The 27767-nt window shown below is 42.1% G+C and overlaps 1 protein-coding gene across 1 annotated transcript; it reads right to left on the bottom strand.

Annotated features, from left to right (window-relative positions):
* Positions 1-419: 419 nt before the first annotated feature.
* mindy4b (MINDY family member 4B) lies at positions 420-27767 on the bottom strand. The gene is made up of 12 exons (XM_020501899.2): positions 27670-27767; positions 27458-27485; positions 24897-25076; positions 21506-21625; positions 19744-19841; positions 14063-14228; positions 13523-13588; positions 13310-13380; positions 3190-3262; positions 2645-2821; positions 1709-1889; positions 420-1372 (listed from the first exon to the last, which is right to left on the bottom strand). The coding sequence occupies exons 1-12, from the start codon at positions 27765-27767 to the stop codon at positions 1230-1232; spliced, it is 1401 nt and encodes a 466-aa protein (XP_020357488.1). The 3' UTR covers positions 420-1229.

Below are 27767 nucleotides of genomic sequence, written 5' to 3'. Positions count from 1 at the left end.
TGGTCACTCTTACAGAGATCTAGAGTTCCTATGTGGAGATGGGAGGAAACCTGGCACCATCTCTACGGTGAAGCATGGTAGTGAAGCATGTCCTTGAGTGGCCCAGCCAGAGCCTGGACTTGACCTGAAAATAGCTGTGCAGCAACACTCCCCATCCAACCTGACAGAGCTTGAGAACAGAGACAGAGAACAATGGGAGAAACTCTGCAAATACAGGTTTGCCAAGCTTGTAGTGCCATACCCAAGAAGCCTCAAGACTGTAATCGCTGCCAAAGGTGCTTCAACAAAGTACTGAGTAAAGGGTCTGAATTCTTATGTTAATGTGTATTTTATTTTTATTTGCAAAAATAAAAAAAAACGTTTTTTTCTTTGTCATTATGGGTTATTGTGTATAGATGAGGAAAAAAACACTCAATTTTAGGGTAAGCCTGTAACGTAACAAATTATGGAAAAGGTCAAGGGGTTTGAATACTTTCCGAAGGCACTGTAAAATCCCTATAGATTACAATGACCGCAAAACCTAATTTCATATATGCCTGGAAAAGGTTTGGGGCTATAATAGGCATATATATATATATTTTTTAAATCACAATTTTCAAATAAGCCTACTAACCCAAGTTTTCTTATCAAAATATTAGGCTACCGATGACACCAAGAAAATACAGCCAAAACTGACAAATGTAGGCTGCGCCACAAATACTAGAAATAGTTATGCTGTATTGAAAAGACATGTAATATACTCACTCAATTAAACAGCTTCTCAAACTGTCAATAAATGTAATTCTGCAAGTATTGTTTTTTGAATAACGTGGGTATCCTATGATGGCTCAAAAACATTAAAGTATAGGCCTATTTTACAGAACATCTTATAAAAAAAGTACAATAGAATGCCTGACAAATATTACACATTAAGAAATTCTTTACATTGACCTCTTATCTTTCTTTGACCGGGATCCGATCGCGTTTTATCGATAATGCTCCATTTAAAGGTTGTTTCCGATTGAGCTGACATACTGTATATGCAGTGTTTACTGTGAACGCAGGAATATAGCCATTAAATGGTGCATTTCCGCAAAGCATGATGGGATTGAATCCCGGCCTAAGCTGTAAAAGTTGCAAACACACTTTTTGTGGTTGGTAGCATAAGGGCGCCTTCAAACCAGACAAACGGATGCGTAAAAAAATTATTAGGAATCCAGAACATTACGATCATCAAGTATCCTCCCTGGTCAGAAAAAAGGCATGGTTCCGTTCCAGTCGATGGCAGCTCCCTCCCATTTGGTCCTAACGGCCATCTCTACAGAGGGAAACCTCTTCTCTGGGTCTCCCTGGGTGTCCTTGATCCCTACCTCCCAGTGGTGGGAGTGAGTGTCTGGAACAAGAGAGGTGTTAATTAACAGTAAAGACATGAGTGCTGAATCCCAAATCAACCCCTAGCCCCTAACCTCTAGTGTAGATCTGAGAGGGTTGAATAAGTGTACGCAGGGAATAATTCTGGGCCCTATGCCCATTGTTACTTGTGAGATGACAATCAAGCCATCATTTAGCTTTGATAAGCAAAAGTGTAATCAATTAGACCTATAGATGATTATTAAGATGCAATAAAATGCACATAATACATTATATTATACTCAATATTGAGACTGAGGGGTAAATGTGAATATATCAAATGATAGTCAGAGATACAGGTGCATGTAGTCCATCCTACCAATGGTCAGCAGGGCTGTGCTTTGTTGCGATGGCTGGCCATTGTAGAAGTACATGTGGAACAGGTGCTCCATCTTCCAGTCAGAGAGCAGGGAGCGGTTGGGACTGAAGAGGACGCTGTAGGTGCCATTGATACTGCACACCCAAATGGGCAACTTTGGTGTTTTCAGCATGCTTCCAACCTAGAGGGCGCCATAGGGCACAGATGAGATCTACACCTGGACCCAATATTTACAAAGCGTCTCAGAGTAGGAGTGCTAATCTAGGATCAGGTCCCCCATGTCCATGTAGTCTTAAGCTTTGTTAAAATTGGGGAGACTTGGTCTAAAAGGCAAACTTGATCCTCGATCAGCACTTCTGCTTTGCGACGCTTTATGGATATCGGCCCAGAGCAGTGCATCTCATCCTTTTTTGATACAAGGGACCAGCAAGCTATGATCCTGCCTCTTTGGAGGACTGCAGATCAAAATGAACACTGTAGAACTGTAGAACTGTAGAACTGACAAAATCAGTGTTAACTAAGCATCTGGGGTTCCGATTAGCAACATCCTAAGGACCGGTGCCGGGCCATGGACCAGGGATAGAGAAACACTGATCAAGGAGATCTATTGAGTCATTTCGAGTAGCTCAGCCTCAGCCCTTAAATGACTAATGAAAGATCAAAGGACGGGCTGAGAAAGTATGGACAGTTTAGTGCCTGTGGGACCACCATGATAACTTTGAAGAGTGATGCTGATCAACAGATCAAAGATTGACAGGCAGGCAGACAGACGAACAGATAGACTGTAGAGCTGTAGATGCAGTAGATGCAGGGTCAGCAGCAGGTTATTGTCTCATGACAAAATTAATAATTAGCTGGCGAGTGAGCACGAGATTCGGTTCTGGTTGCTGAGATTAGCAGCAGTTACAAAAAGAGAGGAAGGCACTGTTACTGTACCATGGGCAGCTTTGTACGTTCCAGCAGCTCGCGGCTCCAGTGCAGGTAGCCTACGGCGCTGCGAGCCAGGACCCCGTGTAGAGGCTTCTCCAGAGGGCTGCCGTCGTCACCACACTGCAGAGTTCCATTGAATACATTGGGACTGGCTCGGCCAGTTAGCAGAAGATTCATCAGTGCCTGGTGAATACATAGAGAAACAGTAGACGCATGATGCTTGTGTGATGGCTAAGCCATATTCCAATACAAAGCAATAGCTATTTACTGTATATAATGATATAATGGAATCTGTTTTTGCACAATAACACATTTATGCCAGGAGGTCTATCTTGAGGGAGGGCATAAAGCAGGCTCTTTTAAACTGCTGTGCTGCCTGCTGCTATCAACTGTTGGTAAAGCAAGGCGTTGCTGATATAGCAACTGTTGTTAAAGCAAGGCGTTGCTGATATAGCAACTGTTGTTAAAGCAAGGTGCTGTTTGTGCATGAAGCAAGAGTATGTGCAATCAAGCATGAGTATGGCCCACAAAGAAACACTCCTCACACTTACCTGACGACACACAAAGTTGCCAAGGCTCAAATGAAGCAAGTGGGAGGTGGTACAGTCAAGATCCTCCCTCAACCTTCCAAAAAAAGATGCCTTGATTTAGTTAGTGAGTTAATCTTTTCTCTCCAAAAATGAGATGAATAGAAAATGTCCAGATTATTCAATTATATTGTTGTCAGGATTGTGTGTAACGCCACAAAGTATTTTCTTACATAGAACATACTGTATTAACTGTCTACATTTCCTGAATTATTCACAAACCACAATGCACCTATCATTAAATGGTTGATGCATTGTGGCTGTCGCTAAGGAGTAGCAAGTGTCAAACGCACGTTAGTTTGCAATTTCATCATGTAAAAACTGGCACACTAACATTTTTCAACCCTTACACCAGGCTCGGCAATTTAACCGTAACATCAGGGCCCAGATTCACAAAACCGTAAGAAAAAAAGTATTCTTAACTCTATACTTAAGAAACTTAGAAATATTTGATGTGTGACCTTAAAAAATGTGCGCCAATATGCCAATTTCAGTCAGCACAACTAGGGATATTTAAGGTCGACCAAAAGCTGGTGTTAGTGGTAACGCAATAAGGTTAAGGCATTGATTTTGCCAGAGGAGACGCACACAGTAGCCTTATGTACCTCACCAATATTTTATAAAAATATCACGAGCAGCAACAGTTTGCATTTACCTTTTTTTAAATGTATTTTGGACATTCATTTTTGTCCAGCTTCTGTGAAAAGTTTGGAGTCATTATGTGTGAAATCCATTTAATGAAAGGTGTCAGTGACTGCACTATAAGAAGCATGTTCAGGAACATCAAGTTATTTAAAAAGACTGCTTATTGTTTGTCATTTATAATTTTGTAAAAACAAATGCATCTTCCACTTTCGGACCTACAGTAACTGTCAAATCGTGGGAATTCCGATCGCTGTGGTGCTGCATCCACTTGTAGGCTATATTTGCCTGTTTACCCTTCATGTGGAAAAGTCATACTAGCCATATCAATTCCGATGGTAGGCTATAGCCATACTGTATATTTATTTGGGAGCAGTATAATGGTGTGTACATTACCCCTTTATCTTTATATTGGATATTTTTCCAGCTCCTGTGAAAAGTGCGGATGTGTGTAAAACCCACCATAGACTAAGTTGTCTTAATATCATATGCCCACGGGGAGCCAATATGCTGCCTGTAACTGTATTTAGACATGGCCTATTTAAAAAGTTGTTTCATTTTATTAGTGAATGATTGTCTTTTTAGGTCATATTAATAGTGAATTTAATCTTGCTAATTGAAGTTGGGCATGTCCATGGCTCAGACATATTGCATTTTACAGTAGGCCTATATCAGTGCAAACAGAGGCAACATGCCTAAAAGGGGCACAGGAGCACGTGCCCCCTCAGGTTTGTCCTGTTAAAATACACACACACACAAAAGCTTTAGAACACCTACTCATTCAAGAGTTTATTTTTACTATTTTCTACATTGTGGAATATTAGTGACGACTTCAAAATAATGAAATAGCACACATGGAATAATGTACTAACCAAAAGAAGTGTTAAATCAAAATATATTTTATATTTGAGATTCTTCAAATAGCTACCCTTTGCCTTGATAACAGCTTTGCACACTCTTGGCATTTTCTCAACCAGCTTCACCTGGAATGCTTTTCCAGCTTTTCCAGTTCCCACATATGCTGAGCACTTGCTTTTCCTTCACTCTGCAGTCCGACTCATCCCAAACTCTCATTTGGGTTGAGGTCGGGGGATTGTGGAGGTCAGGTCATCTGATGCAGCAGTCCATCACTCTCCTCCTTGGTAAAATAGCCGTTACACAGCCTGGAGGTGTGTTGGGTCATTGTCCTGTTGAAAAACAGATTATAGTCCCACTAAACCCAAACCAGATGGGCTGGCATATCGCTGCAGAATGCTGTGGTAACCATGCTGGTTAAGTATGCCTTGTAACGGTTTTGACTTGATTTGATTGTTTATAGGGGTGCCAGGTAGGTTGTGCCTACCAGAGAAAATATTGATTTCTCTTTTTGGTTTGGAACGGAATGAGTCTCGTCTGGTCGGTCAAGTCTACACCAATACACAGGACTCATGTAAAAAGTCAGGATGGACATACACTTTTCACAAACCCTTAAAACATTGGAAATAACTGTATTCTTTTGCATGGGTTGTATTAGCAACATAAATGATCGCACACACAATAATATAACAAATAATGAGCTCTGGTTCCTCCAGAAAAGTCCTGTACCTCGGGCCTAAAAGAGGGGCCTAAAAGAGTCCAGCCCGGTAAAGGAGTTCAGGGATCTCAAGTGACCTTAGTCACGCAATGTTTGTCCGTTCATGAAAGTGTAGCGTAAACCCAGTCTGAATCATACAATCAAAATATCAACTCTTTTACCACACAAGCATAAAGCGTATCAAATCTCAATAAGATTTCAACTACAACTGACCGCATAAATTATCACGGTATACATCACACTAAAACAAATGAAATACCGTATGCAGACAATCCAATCCGCCAACAGAGGAGAAAGGCCAAGAAGAACCAGCGGAAAACAACTGAGATGTGTAGTCCAAAGGAAACAATGAGTGGATCCGATCCTGTTTAAACTTGAGACAAGGCTACAAAGCACACTTTAAATATAACAAAACAAACGGAGTAAAGAAGCTTTGGAAGTGAGAGTTGAACACATCCTCATTAGCGTCTCCATCGCAACCCCACTTTTTGCACAGCTGATGCTGGCTATTTAATTGGGAATTAAAGGGAAGCGCCCTATTGGAAGGAGAAGCACTGAGACGGTTCAGGCAAATTCAGAGTCGTCACAGCCTTGAATTCTAAATACAGTGGGGCAAAAAAGTATTTAGTCAGCCACCAATTGTGCAAGTTCTCCCACTTAAAAAGATGAGAGAGGCCTGTAATTTTCATCATAGGTACACTTCAACTATGACAGACAAAATGAGAAAATCACATTGTAGGATTTTTAATGAATTTATTTGCAAATTATGGTGGAAAATAAGTATTTGGTCACCTACAAACAAGCAAGATTTCTGGGTCTCACAGACCTGTAACTTCTTCTTTAAGAGGCTCCTCTGTCCTCCACTCGTTACCTGTATTAATGGCACCTGTTTGAACTTGTTATCAGTATAAAAGACACCTGTCCACAACCTCAAACAGTCACACTCCAAACTCCACTATGGCCAAGACCAAAGAGCTGTCAAAGGACACCAGAAACAAAATTGTAGACCTGCACCAGGCTGGGAAGACTGAAACTGCAATAGGTAAGCAGCTTGGTTTGAAGAAATCAACTGTGGGAGCAATTATTAGGAAATGGAAGACATACAAGACCACTGATAATCTCACTCGATCAGGGGCTCCACGCAAGATCTCACCCCGTGGGGTCAAAATGATCACAAGAACGGTGAGCAAAAATCCCAGAACCACACGGGGGGACCTAGTGAATGACCTGCAGAGAGCTGGGACCAAAGTAACAAAACCTACCATCAGCAACACACTACGCCGCCAGGGACTCAAATCCTGCAGTGCCAGACGTGTCCCCCTGCTTAAGCCAGTACATGTCCAGGCCCGTCTGAAGTTTGCTAGAGAGCATTTGGATGATCCAGAAGAAGATTGGGAGAATGTCATATGGTCAGATGAAACCAAAATATAACTTTTTGGTAAAAACTCAACTCGTCATGTTTGGAGGACAAAGAATGCTGAGTTGCATCCAAAGAACACCATACCTACTGTGAAGCATCGGGGTGGAAACATCATGCTTTGGGGCTGTTCTTCTGCAAAGGGACCAGGACGACTGATCCGTGTAAAGGAAAGAATGAATGGGGCCATGTATCGTGAGATTTTGAGTGAAAACCTCCTTCCATCAGCAAGGGAATTGAAGATGAAATGTGGCTGGGTCTTTCAGCATGACAATGATCCCAAACACACCGCCCGGGCAACGAATTAGTGGCTTCGTAAGAAGCATTTCAAGGTCCTGGAGGTGGCCTAGCCAGTCTCCAGATCTCAACCCCATAGAAAATCTTTGGAGGGAGTTGAAAGTCCGTGTTGCCCAGCAACAGCCCCAAAACATCACTGCTCTAGAGGAGATCTGCATGGAGGAATGGGCCAAAATACCAGCAACAGTGTGTGAAAACCTTGTGAAGACTTACAGAAAACATTTGACCTCTGTCATTGCCAACAAAGGGTATATAACAAAGTATTGAGACAAACTGTTGTTATTGACCAGATACTTATTTTCCACCATAATTTGCAAATAAATTCATAAAAAATCCTACAATGTGATTTTCTGGATTTTTTTTCTCTCATTTTGTCTGTCATAGTTGAAGTGTACCTATGATCAAAATTACAGGCCTCTCTCATCTTTTTAAGTGGGAGAACTTGCACAATTGGTGGCTGACTAAATACTTTTTTGCCCCACTGTAAATCATAGACAGTGTCACCAGCTTTACAGTGGTAAATACACATGCAGAGATCAACCGTTCACCCACACTGCATCTCACGAAGACACGGTGGCTGGAACCAAAAATGTCCATGTCCAAAATGTCTAATGTCCATTGCTCGTGTTTCTTGACCCAGCAAGACTCTTCTTCTTATTGGTGTCCTTTAGTAGTGGTTTCTTTGCAGCAATTTGACCATGAAGGCCTGATTCACACAGTCTCAACTGAACAGTTGATGTTGATATGTGTCTCTTACTTGAACTCTGTGAAGCATTTATTTGGGCTGCAATTTCTGAGGCTGGTAACTCTAATGAACTTATCCTCTGCAGCAGAGGTAACTCTGGGTCTTTCTTTCCTGTGGCGGTCCTCATGGGAGCCAGTTTCATCATAGCACTTGATGGTTTCTGCTGCTGCACTTGAAGAAACTTTCAAAGTTCTTGAAATGTTCCGTATTGACTGACCTTCATGTCCTAAAATAATGATTGACTGTCGTTTCTCTTTGCTTATTTGTTCTGTTCTTACCAAATATCTTCTGTATACCCCCTACCTTGTCACAACACTGACACTGATTGGCTCAAACGCACTAAGAAGGAAAGAAATTCCACAAATTAACTTTTAAGAAGGCACACCTGTTAATTGAAATGCATTCCAGGTAACTACCTCATGAAGCTGGTTGAGAGAATGCCAAGAGTGTGCAAAGCTGTCATAAAGGCCAATAATCCTTTATGAATTCTTTGAAGAATCTCAAAGATAACATATTTGATTTGTAAAATCATGGGTTACTACATGATTCCATATGTGTTATTTCATAGTTTTGACGTCTTCACTATTATTCTACAATCTAGAAAATAGTAAAAATAAAGAAAAACCCTGGAAGGTGTTCTAAAACGTTTGATCGGTCGTGTATGTATGTATGTATGTATGTATGTATGTATGTATGTATGTATGTATGTATGTATGTATGTATGTATGTATGTATGTATGTATGTATGTATGTATGTATGTATATATATACACAGACACAGACACACACACACACACACTACATTTGTTGTTTATCTCTAATACTACTAGCCTACTACTAGCCACCTAGCAATTTTATGAAGTTGGCTTTAGTTAGCCCAGATAGGTTCCCATTCTCCCAGCCTCCAAGAAGATATTTCAGGCTATCAATCAAGTTAGTTAGACAGACTAGCTACTCTATCTTAAATCAAATAACATTTTATTGGTCACATACACATGGTTAGCAGATGTTAATGCTAGTGTAGCGAAATGCTTGTGCTTCTAGTTCCAACAATGCAGTACTATCTAACAAGTAATCTAACAAATTCACAATAACTACCTAATACACACAAATCTAAAGGGGTGAATGAGAATATGTACATATAAATATATGGGTGAGTGATGGCCGTGCGGCATAGGCAAGATGCAGTAGATGGTAGAGAACAGTATATACATATGAGATGAGTAATGTAGGATATGTAAACATTATTAAAGTTATTTAAGGTGACTAGTGATACCTTTATTAAGTCCATTTATTAAAGTGGGTTGACAGCAGCCTATCTATGTTAGTGATGGCTGTTTAACAGTCTGATGGCCTTGAGATAGAAGCTGTTTTTCAGTCTCTCGGTCGCAGCTTTCATGCACCTGTACTGACCTCGCCTTCTGGATGGTAGCAGGGTGAATAGGCAGTGGCTCAGGTGGTTGTTATCCTTGATTATCTTTTTGGCCTTCCTGTGACATCAGGTGCTGTAGGTGTACTGGAGGGCAGGTAGTTTGCCCCCGGTGATGAGTTGTGCAGACTGCACTATCCTCTAGAAAGCTTTGCGGTTGAGGGCAGTGCAGTTGCCGTACCAGGCGGTGATACAGCCCAAAAGGATGCTCTCAATTGTGCACCTGTAAAAGTTTGTGAGTGTTTTATGTGACAAGCCAAATTGCTGTTGCGCCTTCTTAACCACACTGTCTGTGTGGGTGAACCATTTCAGTTTGTCCGTGATGTGTATGTCGAGGAACTTAAAACTTTCCACCTTCTCCACTGCTGTCCCGTCGATGTGGATGGGGGGGGGGGGTACTCCCTCTGCTGTTTCCTGAAGTCCACAATCATCTCCTTTGTTTTGTTGATGTTGAGTGAGAGGTTATTTTCCTGACACCACACTCCGAGGGCCCTCATCTCCTCCCTGTAGGCTGACTCGTCGTTGTTGGTAATCAAGCCTACCACTGTAGTGTCGTCTACAAACTTGATGATTGAGTTTGAAGAGTGCATGGCCATGCAGTCATGGGTGAACAGGGAGTACATGAGAGGGCTGAGATCGCACCCTTGTGAGGCCCCAGTGTTGAGGATCAGAGGGGTGGAGATGTTGTTTCCTATCTTCACCACCTGGGGGGCAGCTCGTCAGAAAGTCCAGGACTCAGTTGCACAGGGCGGGATGGAGACCTAGGGTCTCGAGCTTAATGACGAGTTTGGAGTGTACTATGGTATTAAATGCTGAGCTCTGGTCAATGAACAGCATTCTTACATAGGTATTCCTCTTGTCCAGATGGGATAGGGCAGTGTGCAGTGTGATGGCGATTGCATCGTCAGTGGACCTATTGGGGTGATAAGCTAATTGGAGTGGGTCTAGAGTATCAGGTAAGGTGGAGGTGATATGCTCCTTGACTAGTATCTCAAAGCACTTAATGATGACAGAAGTGAGTGCTATGGGGCGATAGTCATTTAGTTCAGTTACCTTAGCTTTCTTGGCAACAGGAACAATGGTGGCCATCTTGATGCATGTGTGGACAGCAGACTGGGATAGGGATTGATTTAATATGTCCGTAAACACACCTGCCAGCTGGTCTGCGCATGATCTGAGGACACGGCTAGGGATGCTGCAGCCTTGCGAGGATTAATACGTTTAAATGTTTTACTCATGTTGGCTACAGAGAAGGATAGCCCACAGGCATTGGTAGCAGGCTGTGTCAGTGGCACTGAATTGTCCTCAAAGCGATCAAAGAAGTTGTTTAATCGATGTCTGCGACGGGGCTGGTTTTCTTTTTGTAATCCGTGATTGACTGTAGACCCTGCCACATACGTCTCGTGTTTGAGCCGTTGAATTGCGACTCTACTTCGTCTCTATACTGATGCTTTGCTTGTTTTATTGCCTTGTAGAGGGAATAGCTGCATTGTTTGTATTAGGTCAGATTTCCAGTCGCCTTGCCATGATTAAGAGCGGTGGTTTGCGCTTTCAGTTTTGCTCGCATGCTGCCAGCAATCCACGGTTTCTGGTTAGAAAATGTTTTAATAGGGTGGGTACGACATCTCCAATGGACTTGCTAATAAACTTGCTCACCGAGTCAGCGTATACATCAATGCTGTTGTCTGAGACTGTCCAGAACATATCCCAGTCCACGTGATCGAAGCAATCCTGAAGCGTGGAATTCATTGGTCAGACCATAGTTGGACAGACCTGAGCGTTTCCTATTTTATTTTCTGTCTATAGGCTGGGAGCAACAAAATGGAGTCATGGTCCGATTTGCCGAAGGCAGGGCGGGGGAGGGCTTTGTATGCATTGCGGAAGTTAGAGTAGCAATTATCCAGAATGCTAGCAGCCTGTGTCGCGCATTCGATATGCTGATAGAATTTAGGAAGTCTCGTTCTCAGGTTAGCTTTGTTAAAATCCCCAGCTACAATAAATGCAGCCTCAGGATGTATGGTTTCCAGTTTACGTAGAGTCCAGTGAAGTTCTTTCAGGGCCAACAAGGTTGTTGTGATTACACCATGAGTCGTTAATCATAAGGCATACACCCCTGCCCTCCTTCTTACCAGAGAGATGTTTGTTTCTGTCAGCGTGATGCATGAAGAAACAGGGTGGCTGTACTGACTGACAACATATCCCGAGTGAGCCAAGTTTCTGTGAAACAGAGAATGTTGCAATCTCTGATGTCTCTCTGGAAGGCAACTCGTGCCCTAATGTCGTCCACCTTGTTATCTAGAGATTGGACATTGGTCGGGAAATATGCTCGGGAGCGGTGGATGGTGTGCTCGCCTTCTGAGTCTGACCAGTAGGCCGCTCCGTCTGCCTCTCCTGCGGTGACCGCGTTGTTTTGGGTCGACCTCTGGGATAAGATTGCATGTCCAGGGTGGAGGTCCGAACAAAGGATCCGCTTAGGGAAAGACGAATGGTCGTAATGTTGGTAAGTTGTCATCGCTTTTATATCCAATAGTTCTTCCTGGATGTATGTAATAACACTTGAGATTTCCTGGGCTAACAATGTAAGAAATAATACATTAAATAATACATTAAAAAAATTATAACTGCATAGTTTTCTAATGACCTGAAGCTGGGCGACCATCTCTGTCGGCGCCAAGCGCGTAACGTCTTTGTTTCCTGGCAAGGTTGGCAAGGTTAGTACACTTTAGAAAAGCAAGCAATTACTAAATGTACTAAATGTCCTTTCAATCTTTTACCCAGACATTAGAAGAGATGCGGAGAACCATATTTCGTTTATTTAGAAAAACCAGCCAGCTCAAGAGGTATGCTTAGATATGTAGAGAAATATACAGATTTTTTTTTACATATAATTAAGCAAAATAATTATGGCTCTAGATTTCAGGAAAAAGTGGTTTCAGGTGTTTGAAAAATGCTAAATTCTCCCATTTCCACCCGCCCAGCCATCATCACGTACTTTTTCCCCCCTCAGACTTTTGCCCCTGAGTGGGAATGCTATGTTTAATAGCATATTTCCATCATGAAGCCATGCAATTATTTAGAACAATGTGGACTGCAAACATGTTCAACATATTTAGCAAATATGGGATAGGCCTACATTTTGTTATTTCGAATTGTAGTCGATGACACCGCAATACTTGCCTTGTTAAATAAAGGTTAAATAAAAAAATTAAACAAATACCTGAAAGACAACTTTTCCCCCCATCAAAACCAAGCACTTTCGTGCCACTGCCAGCTAATGCACCCATAATTCAGGTTGTGAAAATAGATAATAATAATCTGATACACCCCCGAACCTATAACGCTACCACCAGCACTAAGATTTACCATCGCGTTAGGTTTGTTAAAATAGAGCCAAGAGTGTAATCCACTCTTTGGGTTTGAATTGTTTAACTTGCCAATATTGGGTACATTCCAATGGGTTTTGGTTAGAAAATGCTATAGTCAGTGGTTGGCAGTGCTTGACTTGGGCAGGAGCTCACCGGTACTGAGTACCGGCACCTCAAATGTTTTACTGCTTGAGCTCCTGCACATCTCATAAAATATTAGCACAACATTATTGTGGAGCTCCTGTATCTAAATAATGAGTACCAGCACATATTTCCTTTCAAGTCAAGCACTGGTGGTTGGTAACAGTGGGGAGGCAGGTAGCCTAGTGGTTAGACCAGTAACCGAAATGTTGCAAGATCAAATCCCCAAGCTGACAAAGTAAAAATCTGTTGTTCTGCCCCTGAACAAGGCAGTTAACCCACTGTTCCTAGGCCGTCATTGAAAATAAGAATTTGTTCTTAACTGACTTGCCTAGTTAAATAAAGGTTACATTTTTAAAAATAAAAAAACAGTGGCTAGGTAAACAAATCCAAAGTGTGGATTGCGGTCTATTCCTAATCCATCAATTGCTTTCAATTGATGGAACTCCGGTGTATTGGACTGGTGGTTGTATACCTGGTGATAGTCCTTGAAAAGATTAAGCTGTAGAGAAACAAGATGACGCCATGACTCCCCTCATCTTCAAACTGCAGGCAGGAGGGGGGGAAAAGAATCATGACACCATCCAAAACAGGTCATTTTTGTATTGGTCCAGAAATTCTGAAACCTGGGCAGCCAGTAGTAGGAAATGTTACCCACATATTAGCTAAAAATGACTTGTTTACTCACACACTGGATGTGCTCATGGACAAATTTCTTGACATCCTCTTTCTTGTTGAAACTAAAAAGCTGTAGCTGGAAATAAAGAGTGAAAAACAAATTCTCATTACACAGGATGGATGTCACAACACACTAGAGACATTTTCCAACTATTGTCCAGCAGAAGGTTTAGTGATGGTGAAAACTAGAACTGTCATGATACATGAATAAATGATTTCACAGCCAGAAAACAGCTTAGCAGTCTATCTCAGTTGATTGGTTTGGGCTAGAATCTAGTCTAGAGGGTCTCGACATTCGACTCACTGAAATTGGACAAAGAAGTTACATACCCCATTACCCAATGAGTGTGTTTATTCCTAGATGACCACAGGCTATTTCAGGTCTGGACCCCTATTCATAAAGTGTCTCGGAGTAGAATCAATTTAGGATCAGTGTTGCCATTTAAATCATGATGAATAAGAGGGAGGACCTGATCTTATCATCAGCACTCCTACTCTGAGACGCTTTGTGGATCATGCCCTGGCATGCAACTTATGATGGAGGCCATACTCTCTCAGTGAAGTTGTCCAGTTTGTAGTCCAGGTGGGGGGTAAAACAGTAGTCTGATGTCACTAAGGAGATGGTGGCGCTCCTTTCCTCACCAGCTGCCCACAGAATGTCAGTCAGAGCGACGGCCAGGGCCCTCTCCTGCTCCTTCTCACCCACCTCACTCAGACTGGACAGGAGCAGAGACGGAGGGAGAGAGCACAGTCAACAGTCTCTTCACTTTTCCCCCCTTTGTCTTAATGGTCTGTCCTTTCTACCCAAGTGTACACTTGTTCACTCCTCCTCACACATTTACAGTTGAAGTCGGAAGTTTACACACACTTAGGTTGGAGTCATTAAAACTCGTTTTTCAACCAATCCACACATTTCTTGTTAAAACCTCTTGAAACTAGGGGGCACTATTTTTATTTTTTGAAAAATAACGTTCCCAAAGTGAGCCGCATATTTCTCAGGACCAGATGCTAGAATATGCATATAATTGACAGCTTAGGATAGAAAACACTCAAAAGTTTCTAAAACGGTCAAAATATTGTCTGTGAGTATAACAGAACTGATATTGCAAGCGAAACCCTGAGGAAAATCCAATCAGGAAGTGCCTCTTATTTTGAAACTGTTGTGTTCCTATGCACCCTTGTTGGCCATTGAAAGGGATATCAACCAGATTCCTTTTTCTACGTATTCCCTAGGGTGTCTACAGCATTTTGACGTAGTTTCACGCCTTTATGTTGAAGAATGAGTGTAAACGACAAAATTGCATAAGTGACCAGCTGAGGAGTCTCAGAGTTATTCTTCCGTAAAAGACAGAGGTAGTCATTTTTCCTCTCGCTCCTACTGAAAAGCCAATTGTCCCGGTTGATATATTATCCAATAGATATTTGAAAAACACCTTGAGGATTGATTATAAAAAACGTTTTTTAAAATTTATTTCACCTTTATTTAACCAGGTAGGCTAGTTGAGAACAAGTTCTCATTTGCAACTGCGACCTGGCCAAGATAAAGCATAGCAGTGTGAGCATACAACAAAGAGTTACACATGGAGTAAACAATTAACAAGTCAATAACACAGTAGAAAACAAAGGGGGGGTCTATATACAATGTGTGCAAAAGGCATGAGGAGGTAGGCAAATAATTACAATTTTGCAGATTAACACTGGAGTGATAAATGATCAGATGGTCATGTACAGGTAGAGATATTGGTGTGCAGAAGAGCACAAAAGTAAATAAATAAAAACAGTATGGGGATGAGGTAGGTGAAAAGGGTGGGCTATTTACCAATAGACTATGTACAGCTGCAGCGATCGGTTAGCTGCTCAGATAGCTGATGTTTGAAGTTGGTGAGGGAGATAAAAGTCTCCAACTTCAGCGATTTTTGCAATTCGTTCCAGTCACAGGCAGCAGAGTACTGGAACGAAAGGCGGCCAAATGAGGTGTTGGCTTTAGGGATGATCAGTGAGATACACCTGCTGGAGCGCGTGCTATGGATGGGTGTTGCCATCGTGACCAGTGAGCTGAGATAAGGCGGAGCTTTACCTAGCATAGACTTGTAGATGACCTGGAGCCAGTGGGTCTGGCGACGAATATGTAGCGAGGGCCAGCCGACTAGAGCATACAAGTCGCAGTGGTGGGTGGTATAAGGTGCTTTAGTGACAAAACGGATGGCACTGTGATAGACTGCATCCAGTTTGCTGAGTAGAGTGTTGGAAGCCATTTTGTAGATGACATCGCCGAAGTCGAGGATCGGTAGGATAGTCAGTTTTACTAGGGTAAGCTTGGCGGCGTGAGTGAAGGAGGCTTTGTTGCGGAATAGAAAGCCGACTCTTGATTTGATTTTCGATTGGAGATGTTTGATATGAGTCTGGAAGGAGAGTTTGCAGTCTAGCCAGACACCTAGGTACTTATAGACGTCCACATATTCTAGGTCGGAACCATCCAGGGTGGTGATGCTAGTCGGGCATGCAGGTGCAGGCAGCGACCGGTTGAAAAGCATGCATTTGGTTTTACTAGCGTTTAAGAGCAGTTGGGGGCCACGGAAGGAGTGTTGTATGGCATTGAAGCTTGTTTGGAGGTTAGATAGCACAGTGTCCAAAGACGGGCCGAAAGTATATAGAATGGTGTCGTCTGCGTAGAGGTGGATCAGGGAATCGCCCGCAGCAAGAGCAACATCATTGATATACACAGAGAAAAGAGTCGGCCCGAGAATTGAACCCTGTGGCACCCCCATAGAGACTGCCAGAGGACCGGACAGCATGCCCTCCGATTTGACACACTGAACTCTGTCTGCAAAGTAATTGGTGAACCAGACAAGGCAGTCATCCGAAAAACCGAGGCTACTGAGTCTGCCGATAAGAATATGGTGATTGACAGAGTCGAAAGCCTTGGCAAGGTCGATGAAGACGGCTGCACAGTACTGTCTTTTATCGATGGCGGTTATGATATCGTTTAGTACCTTGAGTGTGGCTGAGGTGCACCCATGACCGGCTCGGAAACCAGATTGCACAGCGGAGAAGGTACGGTGGGATTCGAGATGGTCAGTGACCTGTTTGTTGACTTGGCTTTCGAAGACCTTAGATAGGCAGGGCAGGATGGATATAGGTCTGTAACAGTTTGGGTCCAGGGTGTCTCCCCCTTTGAAGAGGGGGATGACTGCGGCAGCTTTCCAATCCTTGGGGATCTCAGACGAGATGAAAGAGATGTTGAACAGGCTGGTAATGGGGGTTGCGACAATGGTGGCAGATAGTTTCAGAAATAGAGGGTCCAGATTGTCAAGCCCAGCTGATTTGTACGGGTCCAGGTTTTGCAGCTCTTTCAGAACATCTGCTATCTGGATTTGGGTAAAGGAGAACCTGGAGAGGCTTGGGCGAGGAGCTGCGGGGGGGGCGGAGCTGTTGGCCGAGGTTGAAGTAGCCAGGCGGAAGGCATGGCCAGCCGTTGAGAAATGCTTATTGAAGTTTTCGATAATCATGGATTTATCAGTGGTGACCGTGTTACCTAGCCTCAGTGCAGTGGGCAGCTGCACTGCCATGTTTCTGTCGATATTCTGGATATAATTTGGATTTTTTTTCGCCGTTGTCGTGACCCTATTTCCGGTGGATTTCTGAACATAACATGACCAACAAACGGAGGTATTTTGGGTATAAAAATAATCTTTATGGAACAAAAGGAACATTTGCTGTCTAACTGGGAGTCTCGTGAGTGAAAACATCCGAAGCTCATCAAAGGTAAACGGTTAATTTGATTTTTTTCAGATTTTCGTGGCCAAGCTTCCTGCTGCTAGCGGGACATAATGCTATGCTAGGCTATCGATAAACTTACACAAACGCTTGTCTTGCTTTGGCTGTAAAGCTTAATTTCAAAATCTGAGATAACAGGGTGATTAACAAAAGGCTAAGCTGTGTTTCACTATATTTCACTTGTGATTTCATGAATATGAATATTTTTCTAGTAATATTTGTTGACCGTTGCGCTATGCTAATTAGTGTAGTTGATGACAATTCTCCCGGATCCGGGATGGGTAGTTCCAAGAGTTAACAAACTATAGTTTGGGCAAGTCGGTTAGGACATCTACTTTGTGCATGACACATTTTTCCAACAATTGTTTACAGACAGATTATTTAACTTATTCACTGTATCACAGTTCCAGTGGGTCAGAGGTTTACATACACTAAGATGACTGTGCCTTTAATTAAACAGCTTGGAAAATTCCATACAATTATGTCATGGCTTTAGAAGCTTCTGATAGGCTAATTGACATCATTTGAGTCAATTGGAGGTGTACCTGTGGATGTATTTCAAGGCCTACCTTCAAACTCAGTGCCTCTTTGCTTGACATCATGGGAAAATCTAAAGAAATCAGCCAAGACCTCAGAAAAAAAATTGTAGACCTCCACAAGTCTGGTTCATCCTTGGGAGCCAAATGCCTGAAGGTACCACGTTAATCTGTACAAACAATAGTACGCAAGTATAAACACCATGGGACCACGCAGCTGTCATACTACTCAGGAAGGAGACGCGTTCTGTCTCCTAGAGCTGAACGTACTTTGGTGCGAAAAGTGCAAATCAATCCCAGAACAACAGCAAAGGACCTGGTGAAGATGCTGGAGGAAACAGGTACAAAATTATCTATATCCACAGTAAAACAAGTCCTATATCGACATAACCTGAAAGGCCACTCAGCAAGGAAGAAGCCACTACTCCAAAAACCGCCATAAAAAAGCCAGACTACGGTTTGCAACTGCACATGGGGACAAAGATCGTACTTTTTGGAGAAATGTCCTCTGGTCTGATGAAACAAAAATAGAACTGTTTGGCCATAATGACCATCGTTATGTTTGGAAGAAAAAGGGGGAGGCTTGCAAGCCGAAGAACCAGATCCCAACCGTGAGGCACGGGTGTGGCAGCATCATGTTGTGGGGGTGCTTTGCTGCAGGAGGGACTGGTGCACTTCACAAAATAGATGGCATCATGAGGCACAAAAATTATGTGGATATATTGAAGCAACATCTCAAGACATCAGTTACAGCTTGGTCGCAAATGGGTCTTCCAAATGGACAATGGCCCCAAGCATACTTCCAAAGTTGTGGCAAAATGGCTTAAGGACAACAAAGTCAAGGTATTGGAGTGGCCATCACAAAGCCCTGACCTCAATCCTATAGAAAATTTGTTGGCAGAACTGAAAAACCGTGTGTGAGCAAGGAGGCCTACAAACCTGTGTCCCGCCCTGACCTTAGAGATCCTTTTAATTCTCTATGTTTGGTTAGGTCAGGGTGTGACTTGGGTGGGCAATCTATGTGTTCTATTTCTTTGTTGGCCGGGTATGGTTCCCAATCAGAGGCAGCTGTCTATCGTTGACTTTGATTGGGGATCATACTTAGGCAGCCTGTTTTCCACCTTAGTTTGTGGGATCTGGATTTTGTTAGTTTCTGTATAGCCTGCAGAACTTTATGTTAGTTTTTTATAGTTTTTTTTGTGTTCATTTTTAATAAAAGTAAGATGTTCGCCTACCACGCTGCACCTTGGTCTAATTCATCTTTAAATGAGCGTAACAACCTGACTCAGTTACACAAGCTCTGTCAGGAGGAATGGGCCAAAATTCACCCAACTTATTGTGGGAAGCTTGTGGAAGGCTACCCGAAACATTTGACCCAGTTAAACAATTTAAAAGTCAATGCTACCAAATACTAATTGAGTGTATGTAAACTTCTGACCCACTGGGAATGTGATGAAATTAATAAAAGCTGTAATAAATCATTCTCGCTACTGTGATTCTGACATTTCACATTCTTAAAATAAAGTGGTGATCCTAACTGACCTAAAACAGCGTTTTTTTTTGTTTTTGTGTTTTTTTGGTTTACTGGGATTAATTGTCAGGAATTGTGAAACTGAGATTAAATGTATTTGGCGAAGGTGTATGTCAACTTCCGACTTCAACTGTAAATGCATTGTATTGGTGTAAGACAAGTTTCATCCATATTTCTTATATCAGTCCTTTCCTTTTAAGGGAAGAGAACAAGTGCATGCTACGGTAAAAATGACTATTGAGACGCAGGGCTAAGACTATGGCCTCCGACCCATCCATGTCCAAGGAGCAGGCATAGTGTGAAAATGAATTTGACTGTTTCTAGTTGTGTGACGTTCAAATGGGTATCATTTGACTTGATTTGGTCAAATTTGAGCCATTTTCTCACCTTTGCAGTCTGCAACAGTCTGAGTTGGTCTGGCGGGTGAAGAGCAAGTATTTGATTATGTTCGCTTGGACCACCATTTGAATGGCACGGGATCCTCCCTAAAGAAAACATATGCTGTTTCATTAAAACTACTGTTGAACAAAATGTCTTGAGTTTGGCCTTAAGGAAAAATAAATGGATTATGACTTTAGGAACTTTTCCTACAACGAGTTCCCTGTTTGAGGAAGATCCTTTTCAGTATCGCTAATTTACCTTCCGAATCATGGTTTAATTCTCGTTCCTAGTCTTGTACGGGCAGCTGTTTAACATTAAGTCACATTTAACACTAAACATTAAATCACCTTATGTGAGACCAGACACCTTGACACATCCTGAGATAATGGTAACACTGGTCTATAATTAAGTCTAACAGCAACTGGCTAATGGTGTAACTGATTGATGATTTCACACCCCGAAAACAGCTTAGCAGTCTATCTCAGTTGATTGGTTTGGGCTAACCTCTAGTCTAGAGGGTTTCGACATCCGACTCACTGAAATTGGACAAAGAAGTTACATACCCCATTACCAAATGAGTGTGTGGAACCTAATCCTACTACAGTTAAGTAAGAGATAGGGGTAGGGCTACATTTGATTAATGAAGACATGTACGTGTAGCAGTATGGGTCTTAGGACTGAGGCGTCACAAGTAGGGGGGCGGCATAATTTCAGAACTACACATAAGACCCCGGTCTCCGATTGCAACTGTTATATAACGGTCTGATCTTTTCAGCTTGTAGGAATATCAACAGTCGATCGTCTGTCTGAGATAACAACTGTGTCATCATCGCATTTATTTGACAGGTATAACTATCTCTTAAATTAGACTTAAATTAGATTGGGCAAAAATACAGGGCGTGCCGTTGTGATTAGTTCATCACCTTAATGAGACCCTTATGAAACCATCTACAATGCTTCCTACGGCTGTTGTAATTCTTTAAATAACCGCATTTGATTCTTCTGGGTATATGTAAAAAAGGTAACAATACTACATGGTTAGAATGATAGTAAACAACATACAGTGCTGCCATTTCATTCATACCTTTTCTAAGTTTGTTACCTGGTTAGTTAGCAGCCTCCAGAATCTCCTGGATAGCATTTATGGCGCAGGTTGATAATTTGGATTTCAAATGGTTTGGATGCAACCAAACCCGAGGTATGCAAAACATTTGCTTAATTTAAAAAAAGTGAACTATCCCTTTTAATGCCTTCAATACTCTTTAAATCATTTATTTTGATGGGAAGGGCAGTGTGTACCATATCAACAATAACTGGCTAGGCATGCAGAAACTGGCCCAGTGTAAAGTCTATGGGGACCTGAAAACACTGCGGTTGATGTTGAATTCATTGGGGGGAAGACAGAGCTTCCTAAGAACAGCATCAACTGTTGACACCATCAACCTGAGTTCATTAAATGCAAGTATTTTCACTATAAAAACATATATAATTAGCATATAGGGTTTTTAAAAAACTATTTGGTTCTGTAGGGGCAAGTTTTACTAGTCTATTCAAGTCAATTATCCTTCAATGATCAAAAGTCCACACTGCTACTCTTGACCAAAGTCTTTCCACCCTGTTTCAAAGTTCCCCTCCTCAACACTGGTTGTAAATCCCAATAAATCGGTCCTTTCTTCTGAAGTGTGCACTAGTTCGCTTCATATTGAATGAGTGCACACTTCAGGAATAAGGGGAGATTGAGACACACACACACTGTTTGTTTACTCACTCTTTCTGCCTCCAGGGCATAGGATAGGTTGGAGTAGGGCTCCCTGAATTTGAAGAAGGACTTCTTCCACTCATAGTTGAAGATGTAAAAAGTATTGCCGAACAAAATCTTCCTGAGGTTCTGAAAGACAAAAAAAACGTATCCTCTACCAGAGCTTGACATCTATTTTATATATTTCTAATCTAATCTCTACCTCTGTAATTCAACTCTAGGTAAATGTCTACTTATTTAGAGAGGCAAAAGGCAAAGGACAGTTTTGGCAAATGTCAGATGGGCTGGTCCATCTTTTGCCCAGTGGGCCTGTCTCAACTGGGATTTTTATGCAAAAGTATCATTATTTGGCAAACAATGTGTTAGGGTCAAGGAAGAAAATAGGCCAATGTGGTGGCTTTAAGGACCAAAAAAAATGGGCCTATTAGAAATGCCCGGCCTTTTTCTGGTCCCTGTCCGTCCATGCAAGATTCACATTCGTTTAGACTAGGGCTGTTATGGTGATCTTATTACCACCACACTGACGGTCACGAGTCATGACCACAGTCAAATTCCACATAACCGTTTAGTCACGGTAACTAGGCTTCTCCAAGTTCTGATGCTGCTGATGGTCATTAGTAGCCTAAAAAAAACTTTATAGACACTCTGGTAGAGCTCCATAGTTCCTCTGTGGAGATGGGAGAACCTTCCAGAAGGACAACCATCTCTGCAGCACTTCTGCCAATCAGGCCTTTATGGTAGAGTGGCCAGACGGAAGCCACTCCTCAGTAAAAGGCCCGCTTGGAGTTTGCCAAAAGTCACCTAAAAGACTCAGACCAATGAGAAACTAGATTCTCTGGTCTGATGAAACCAAGATTGAACTCTTTGGCCTGAATGCCATGCATCCGGTCTGGAGGAAACCTGGCACCATCCCTACGGTGAAGCATGGTGGTGGCAGCATCATGCTGTGGGGATGTTTTTCAGCAGCAGGGACTGGGAGACTAGTCAGGATGGAGGGAAAGATGAACGGAGCAAAGTACAGAGAGATCATTGATGAAAACCTGCTCCAGAGTGCTCAGGACCTCAGACTGAGGCGTAGGTTCACCATAAGCACACAGCCAAGACAACGCAGGAGTGGCTTCGGGACAATTCTCTGAATGTCCTTGAGTGGCCCAGCCGGACTTGACCCCGATCTAACGTCTCTTGAGAGACCTGAAAATAGCTGTGCAGCTACGCTCCCCATCCAACCTGACGGAGCTAGATAGTATCTGCAGAGAAGAATGGGAGAAACTCCCCAAATACAGGTGTGTCAAGCTTGTAGTGTCATACCCAAGAAGGCTGTAATTGCTGCCAATAGTGCTTCAATAAAGTACTGAGTAAAGGGTCTGAATACTTTTTAAAAAATGTATACATTTGCAAACATTTCTAAAAACCTGTTTTGCTTTGTAGTTATGGGGTATTGATGACGGAACAAAATGTAATACATTTTTTAATAAGGCTGTAACGTAACAAAATGTGGTAAAAGTCAAGGGGTCTGAATACTTTTTTCCCCTTGCCCCTGTTCCGAGACACGTGCATGATAATGGTCCATTGAAAACGAATATCACACATACAGCATATTATTTAGTAGGCTATAGTCTGATCGGTGACAATATTAGGCTATCACTTGTGAATTATGTGTTATCACTTGCAAATGATTCCCAGCTTGTGCAGTAAAGCAAGAAACAGTGCATGCCTTTTGTTTGCGACTTTTCCAATCATAGTCACACCTCATGTAGCCTAGCTCATAGGCCTATATGATTTGATAAGGTTTGTATCAAACTAATGTGGCCAAATAACAGCTTAACTGGCATACGTAGGCAGCGTAGCAGTTTAAAGTTTGGGGAAGATAATTTTCACCATAAAAATGCACCTTTATAATAAAGCATTTGCAGTCACTTTTGAGAACACATTTTTTTTCATTTTCCACTTATAGCCTACTGCCGTGTGTGCATTACTGTGTTTATAATAATAATAAGAAATAGACTAACAGTTTATCAACATTTTAAGCTAAACGTTCTGATCTGTTGCATCAGCCTCATTGAAACGTTTTTTTTTTGATGCGAGTGGTTGTATTAATTTGTGATCTATCGCATCCCACGACTGTCCCAGAGTATGTTTGGAATATTTATTTTTCACGCAGAAGGACAAGTTAAGCAATAGAATAGGTCAACTTTTGTATTATAAGGTATAGTAGTCTAGTGATGTAAATGTGGACAATGCTTCTAACATCTTCAATATGCGTGTTGGAATTCGATAAGAGGGACGCTCACAGTTGCGTCCCTGATTGTCTTCACTTGTAGCCTACTTTGGAGGTGCGATGGCTGTGGGAACGACCCGATCAAGTAACCGGTTTTGGCTAATAAGAATTCAAATATCTGAGAGCGCCTTGTGAGTGAGAGGTGCTTCAGAGCAGGCTGCTGGGAGAAGGGAATTAAAATGATTATATTCAGCCCAAGGGCACAATGGCCACTTTGGCTGTAAAAGGCATGAGCATTTTTTTGATGACACACAAGGTGGATGCGGCGGTAGATTTGAGGCCGAGTGAGAATATTATCAAGTGCTTGTCAAATTGTGAATAAGAAACTGATGAAACTGATGAAGTGTGTGCAGCCTGCACAAGGAGCAGAGCTTATGCCTTTCGTGCTACTTTTTTTCAAATCATCATTAGAGTCGCATCATGCAGACATGAATGCATTAGAATGTATTAAAAATCAAAACACATAGCCCAACATTTGTATCGCAACTAAAGTTGCATAAATAACTCTAAATTAAGCATATATGAGGATGTGTTTCTTTGTTAACTGCTCAACCCCGAATAGCCACGTGTACACTCCCTCGGAAATCATTTGGAGAAAATATTATTTCTTTATTTATTCAGCTATGTTTAATTGTATTATTCATACTATAAAATAATGCCACAAAATTCGAATCAAATATTTTTTGTAAAGGTCTGCATCAGTGGCTTGTAGGCTATACGTGGAAACCAGGAGATGCTAAATGCGTTTATGTTAATGAATGGTTAATTACCGTGAGAAAGGAAGTTATTTGCTTGACTATCACCAGCTGACAAAATGTAATGACCTCCACAGTCCTAGTTTTGACAGATGTCAACAGAGACTGTACAGAAAACAACTACTCAAAAACAGTTACCAGATAATTTGGCTGTAGTAAAAGACCTTGTTAACTTGTTTTCAGATGACCACACTTGCTAACTCAATCCATTGCTTAAGAAGACCATGAATAAATAAGGTCTCTGTATTGCTGCTCTTTTGTCTCTGGCACACACACATACACACTCACACACAGTGAAACACACAAACACAGCAATTGGAAGCAGCAGGTGTCAAGTGACCAGCTCATGTTGCTAGTGCAGACTCACCCCTGCTAACTCGGGTGTGATAGGGAGCCCTCCTAGGCTAGGAGAGACAGTCAGGGCCCGGGGGATAGAGTAGGGCACTGTCGATAGGTTGGTGTTTCCACAAGGCGGCTGTGCTGTGGACGGTGGCCTGCCTGTGCCATCCTCGCTTTCCTCCTCAAGCTTAGTCCTCTCCAGAGGCCTCTGCAGAGAGACGTGACAGAGACCTTCAGAAAGATCCCACCTTATCGTTCACAATGTCCCACATATTCCAACAACACACAATTCCTCTTCTTTGAGAAAGCCCCACATTCTTTAAAAGAGGTTCAGGCTAGGTGTCAATCCGCAGCACCCTACAGACTTTTAAAGGTAAATAACAATTGAGCTGACATGCACAGCCTTTACCGTGAGTGCGATCTCTGGGAAAATACCTTTCAAAGGGTACATTATCAGCAGTCTAGTTTGCTGCTCTATAACACTCCTTGAATTGAATCTTGACATTAATCCAACCAACAAGAACCTGCAATATGATAAGGTTACATGAATGAGATGATGGTAAACATATGGTTAAACTCTCTGCCGCTATGTGTCTCTCTGTCTCCATCTCTCAGCTGTCAACACAGTTGCCCTCATGGCTGTTTTGTTTTCCATTCAGTTTGGACACTGTGGCACATATACAGTGCCTTCAGAAAGTATTCACAACCCTTTACTTTTTCCACATTGTGTTGTGTTACAGCCTGAATTTAAAAGAGATGAAATTTAGATTTGTTCACTGGCCTACATACAGTGCCTTGCGAAAGTATTCGGCCCCCTTGAACTTTGCGACCTTTTGCCACATTTCAGGCTTCAAACATAAAGATATAAAACTGTATTTTTTTGTGAAGAATCAACAACAAGTGGGACACAATCATGAAGTGGAACGACATTTATTGGATATTTCAAACTTTTTTAACAAATCAAAAACTGAAAAATTGGGCTTGCAAAATTATTCAGCCCCTTTACTTTCAGTGCAGCAAACTCTCTCCAGAAGTTCAGTGAGGATCTCTGAATGATCCAATGTTGACCTAAATGACTAATGATGATAAATACAATCCACCTGTGTGTAATCAAGTCTCCGTATAAATGCACCTGCACTGTGATAGTCTCAGCACTGCCGGAGGTATTTGTCATCACTCACATCCTGGTTCCTCTTTACCTCCTCTTGAAGGATCTCGATGTAGCCAAGTCTGGAGGGCTGCAGATCCCGGATGGTCTGTAGGAGCTCCTGGTAGTCTGTCATCACGCCACGGGGCCTCGACACCCTTAACCCTAACTACAGCACGACGATACCTATACTATACACACTCTCCACATGAAGTCGCCAAGAGGTGTGGTAGACAGGGAGATATATAGGGGAAATTAAAATAGGGAGAGGCAGAGAGCGAAGGATACAGAGAGAGATAGACGACAGAGGAGAGATAGAGTAAGCCTTGCTGGGTGAGCAGTAAACGTATATGCCCCACCCAGTTCTCTCTCTTTCTCTTCTCTTCTCTTCTCTCTCTCCTCTCTCCGCTCCTGGTCTTTCCGAGGCAGATCAGGTTCAGTGACGAAAAGCCCTCCCCCCACCCCACCCCTCCACACACACTGCACCACGTTGTCTGATTGGATAGGAGTGACGTGGTTATCTGAGAAGAGCATCTGCATAGGATCAGCTATCACACTGAAAATGTAAGCTTTAGCCTAACTGACTTATGCAAGAAGTGCAGGTGAGATGGGAGATGCAGGTGTGCAAGTGCTTATGGTCACAATATGTGGTTATGGATTCACAAAGAGAATGTCATACAACTAAGAATCTCTTTTCATTTGATTTATATTTATAAGTAGGCTACTGAGTGTACAAAACATTAAGAACACCTTCCTTTTATTGAGTTGCACACTCCACCCATTTTGCCCTCAGATCAGCCTCAATTCGTTGGGTCATGAACTCTACAAGGTGTCGAAAGCGTTCCACAGGGATGCTGGCCAACATTGACTCCAGTGCTTCCCACAGTTGTGTCAAGTTGGCTGTATGTCCTTCGGGTGGTGGACCATTCTTGATACACACGAGAAACTGCCTTGAGTGTGAAAAACACAGCAGTGTTAAAGTTCTTGATGCAAACCAATGTGCCTGGCACCTACTTCCATACCCTGTTCAAAGGCACTTAAATATGTTGTCTAGCCCATACAACCTCTGAACGGCACACATACACAATCCATGTCTCAACTGTCTCAAGGCTTAAAAATCCCTATTTAACCTGTCTCTTCCCCTTTATCTACACTGACAGCAATAAGAGGTCTTAGCTTTACCCTGTAGTCACCTGGTCAGTCTGTCATGAAAAGAGCAGGTGTTCTTAATGTTTTGTACATTCAGTGTATATCTAAAACATTTTTAAACTGTTTTATGTATTTCAGTGTATTCAACAAAATCACATTTCTATTCATTGCATTGGTGAGCAATGAATCCATGCCAAGGCATTTTATGGGAATGAAATCCAGATTCAAGAATGAGCCAAAGTTCATTTTGGCATTTTCAAGTTATTTAATGTAAAAGAAAACAGACAACTTACTTTAATGATACAATCTTGTAATTCCAACCTGTAAATAAATATGATCTGATAAGTTTAAAGTAATGTGCATGGTTTTGCTTGAATATATCTTTATGCACTAGATGTGTTAAGGCTATAAAACAGCATAGACTTCTCATAATTACTGCACAGGCCTATGGAATGACCCAAAGAAAACAATAATTTGAAAGGTGAAATTGACTTCTCCAACTTACCCACGGGAGTTGAAGATATTTCTCCATTTGTCCAGCTCTAATATTTGTCTGAGGATGTCATCCAGCTCGGTGTTGCGGTTCACAATGTCGGGATCCAT

The sequence above is a fragment of the Oncorhynchus kisutch genome, linkage group LG15 (genome assembly GCF_002021735.2).
Source record: "Oncorhynchus kisutch isolate 150728-3 linkage group LG15, Okis_V2, whole genome shotgun sequence".
Lineage (NCBI taxonomy): Eukaryota > Metazoa > Chordata > Actinopteri > Salmoniformes > Salmonidae > Oncorhynchus > Oncorhynchus kisutch.
Note: the sequence above shows the minus strand (reverse complement) of the source record. Positions and strands in the feature narration are given on the sequence as shown.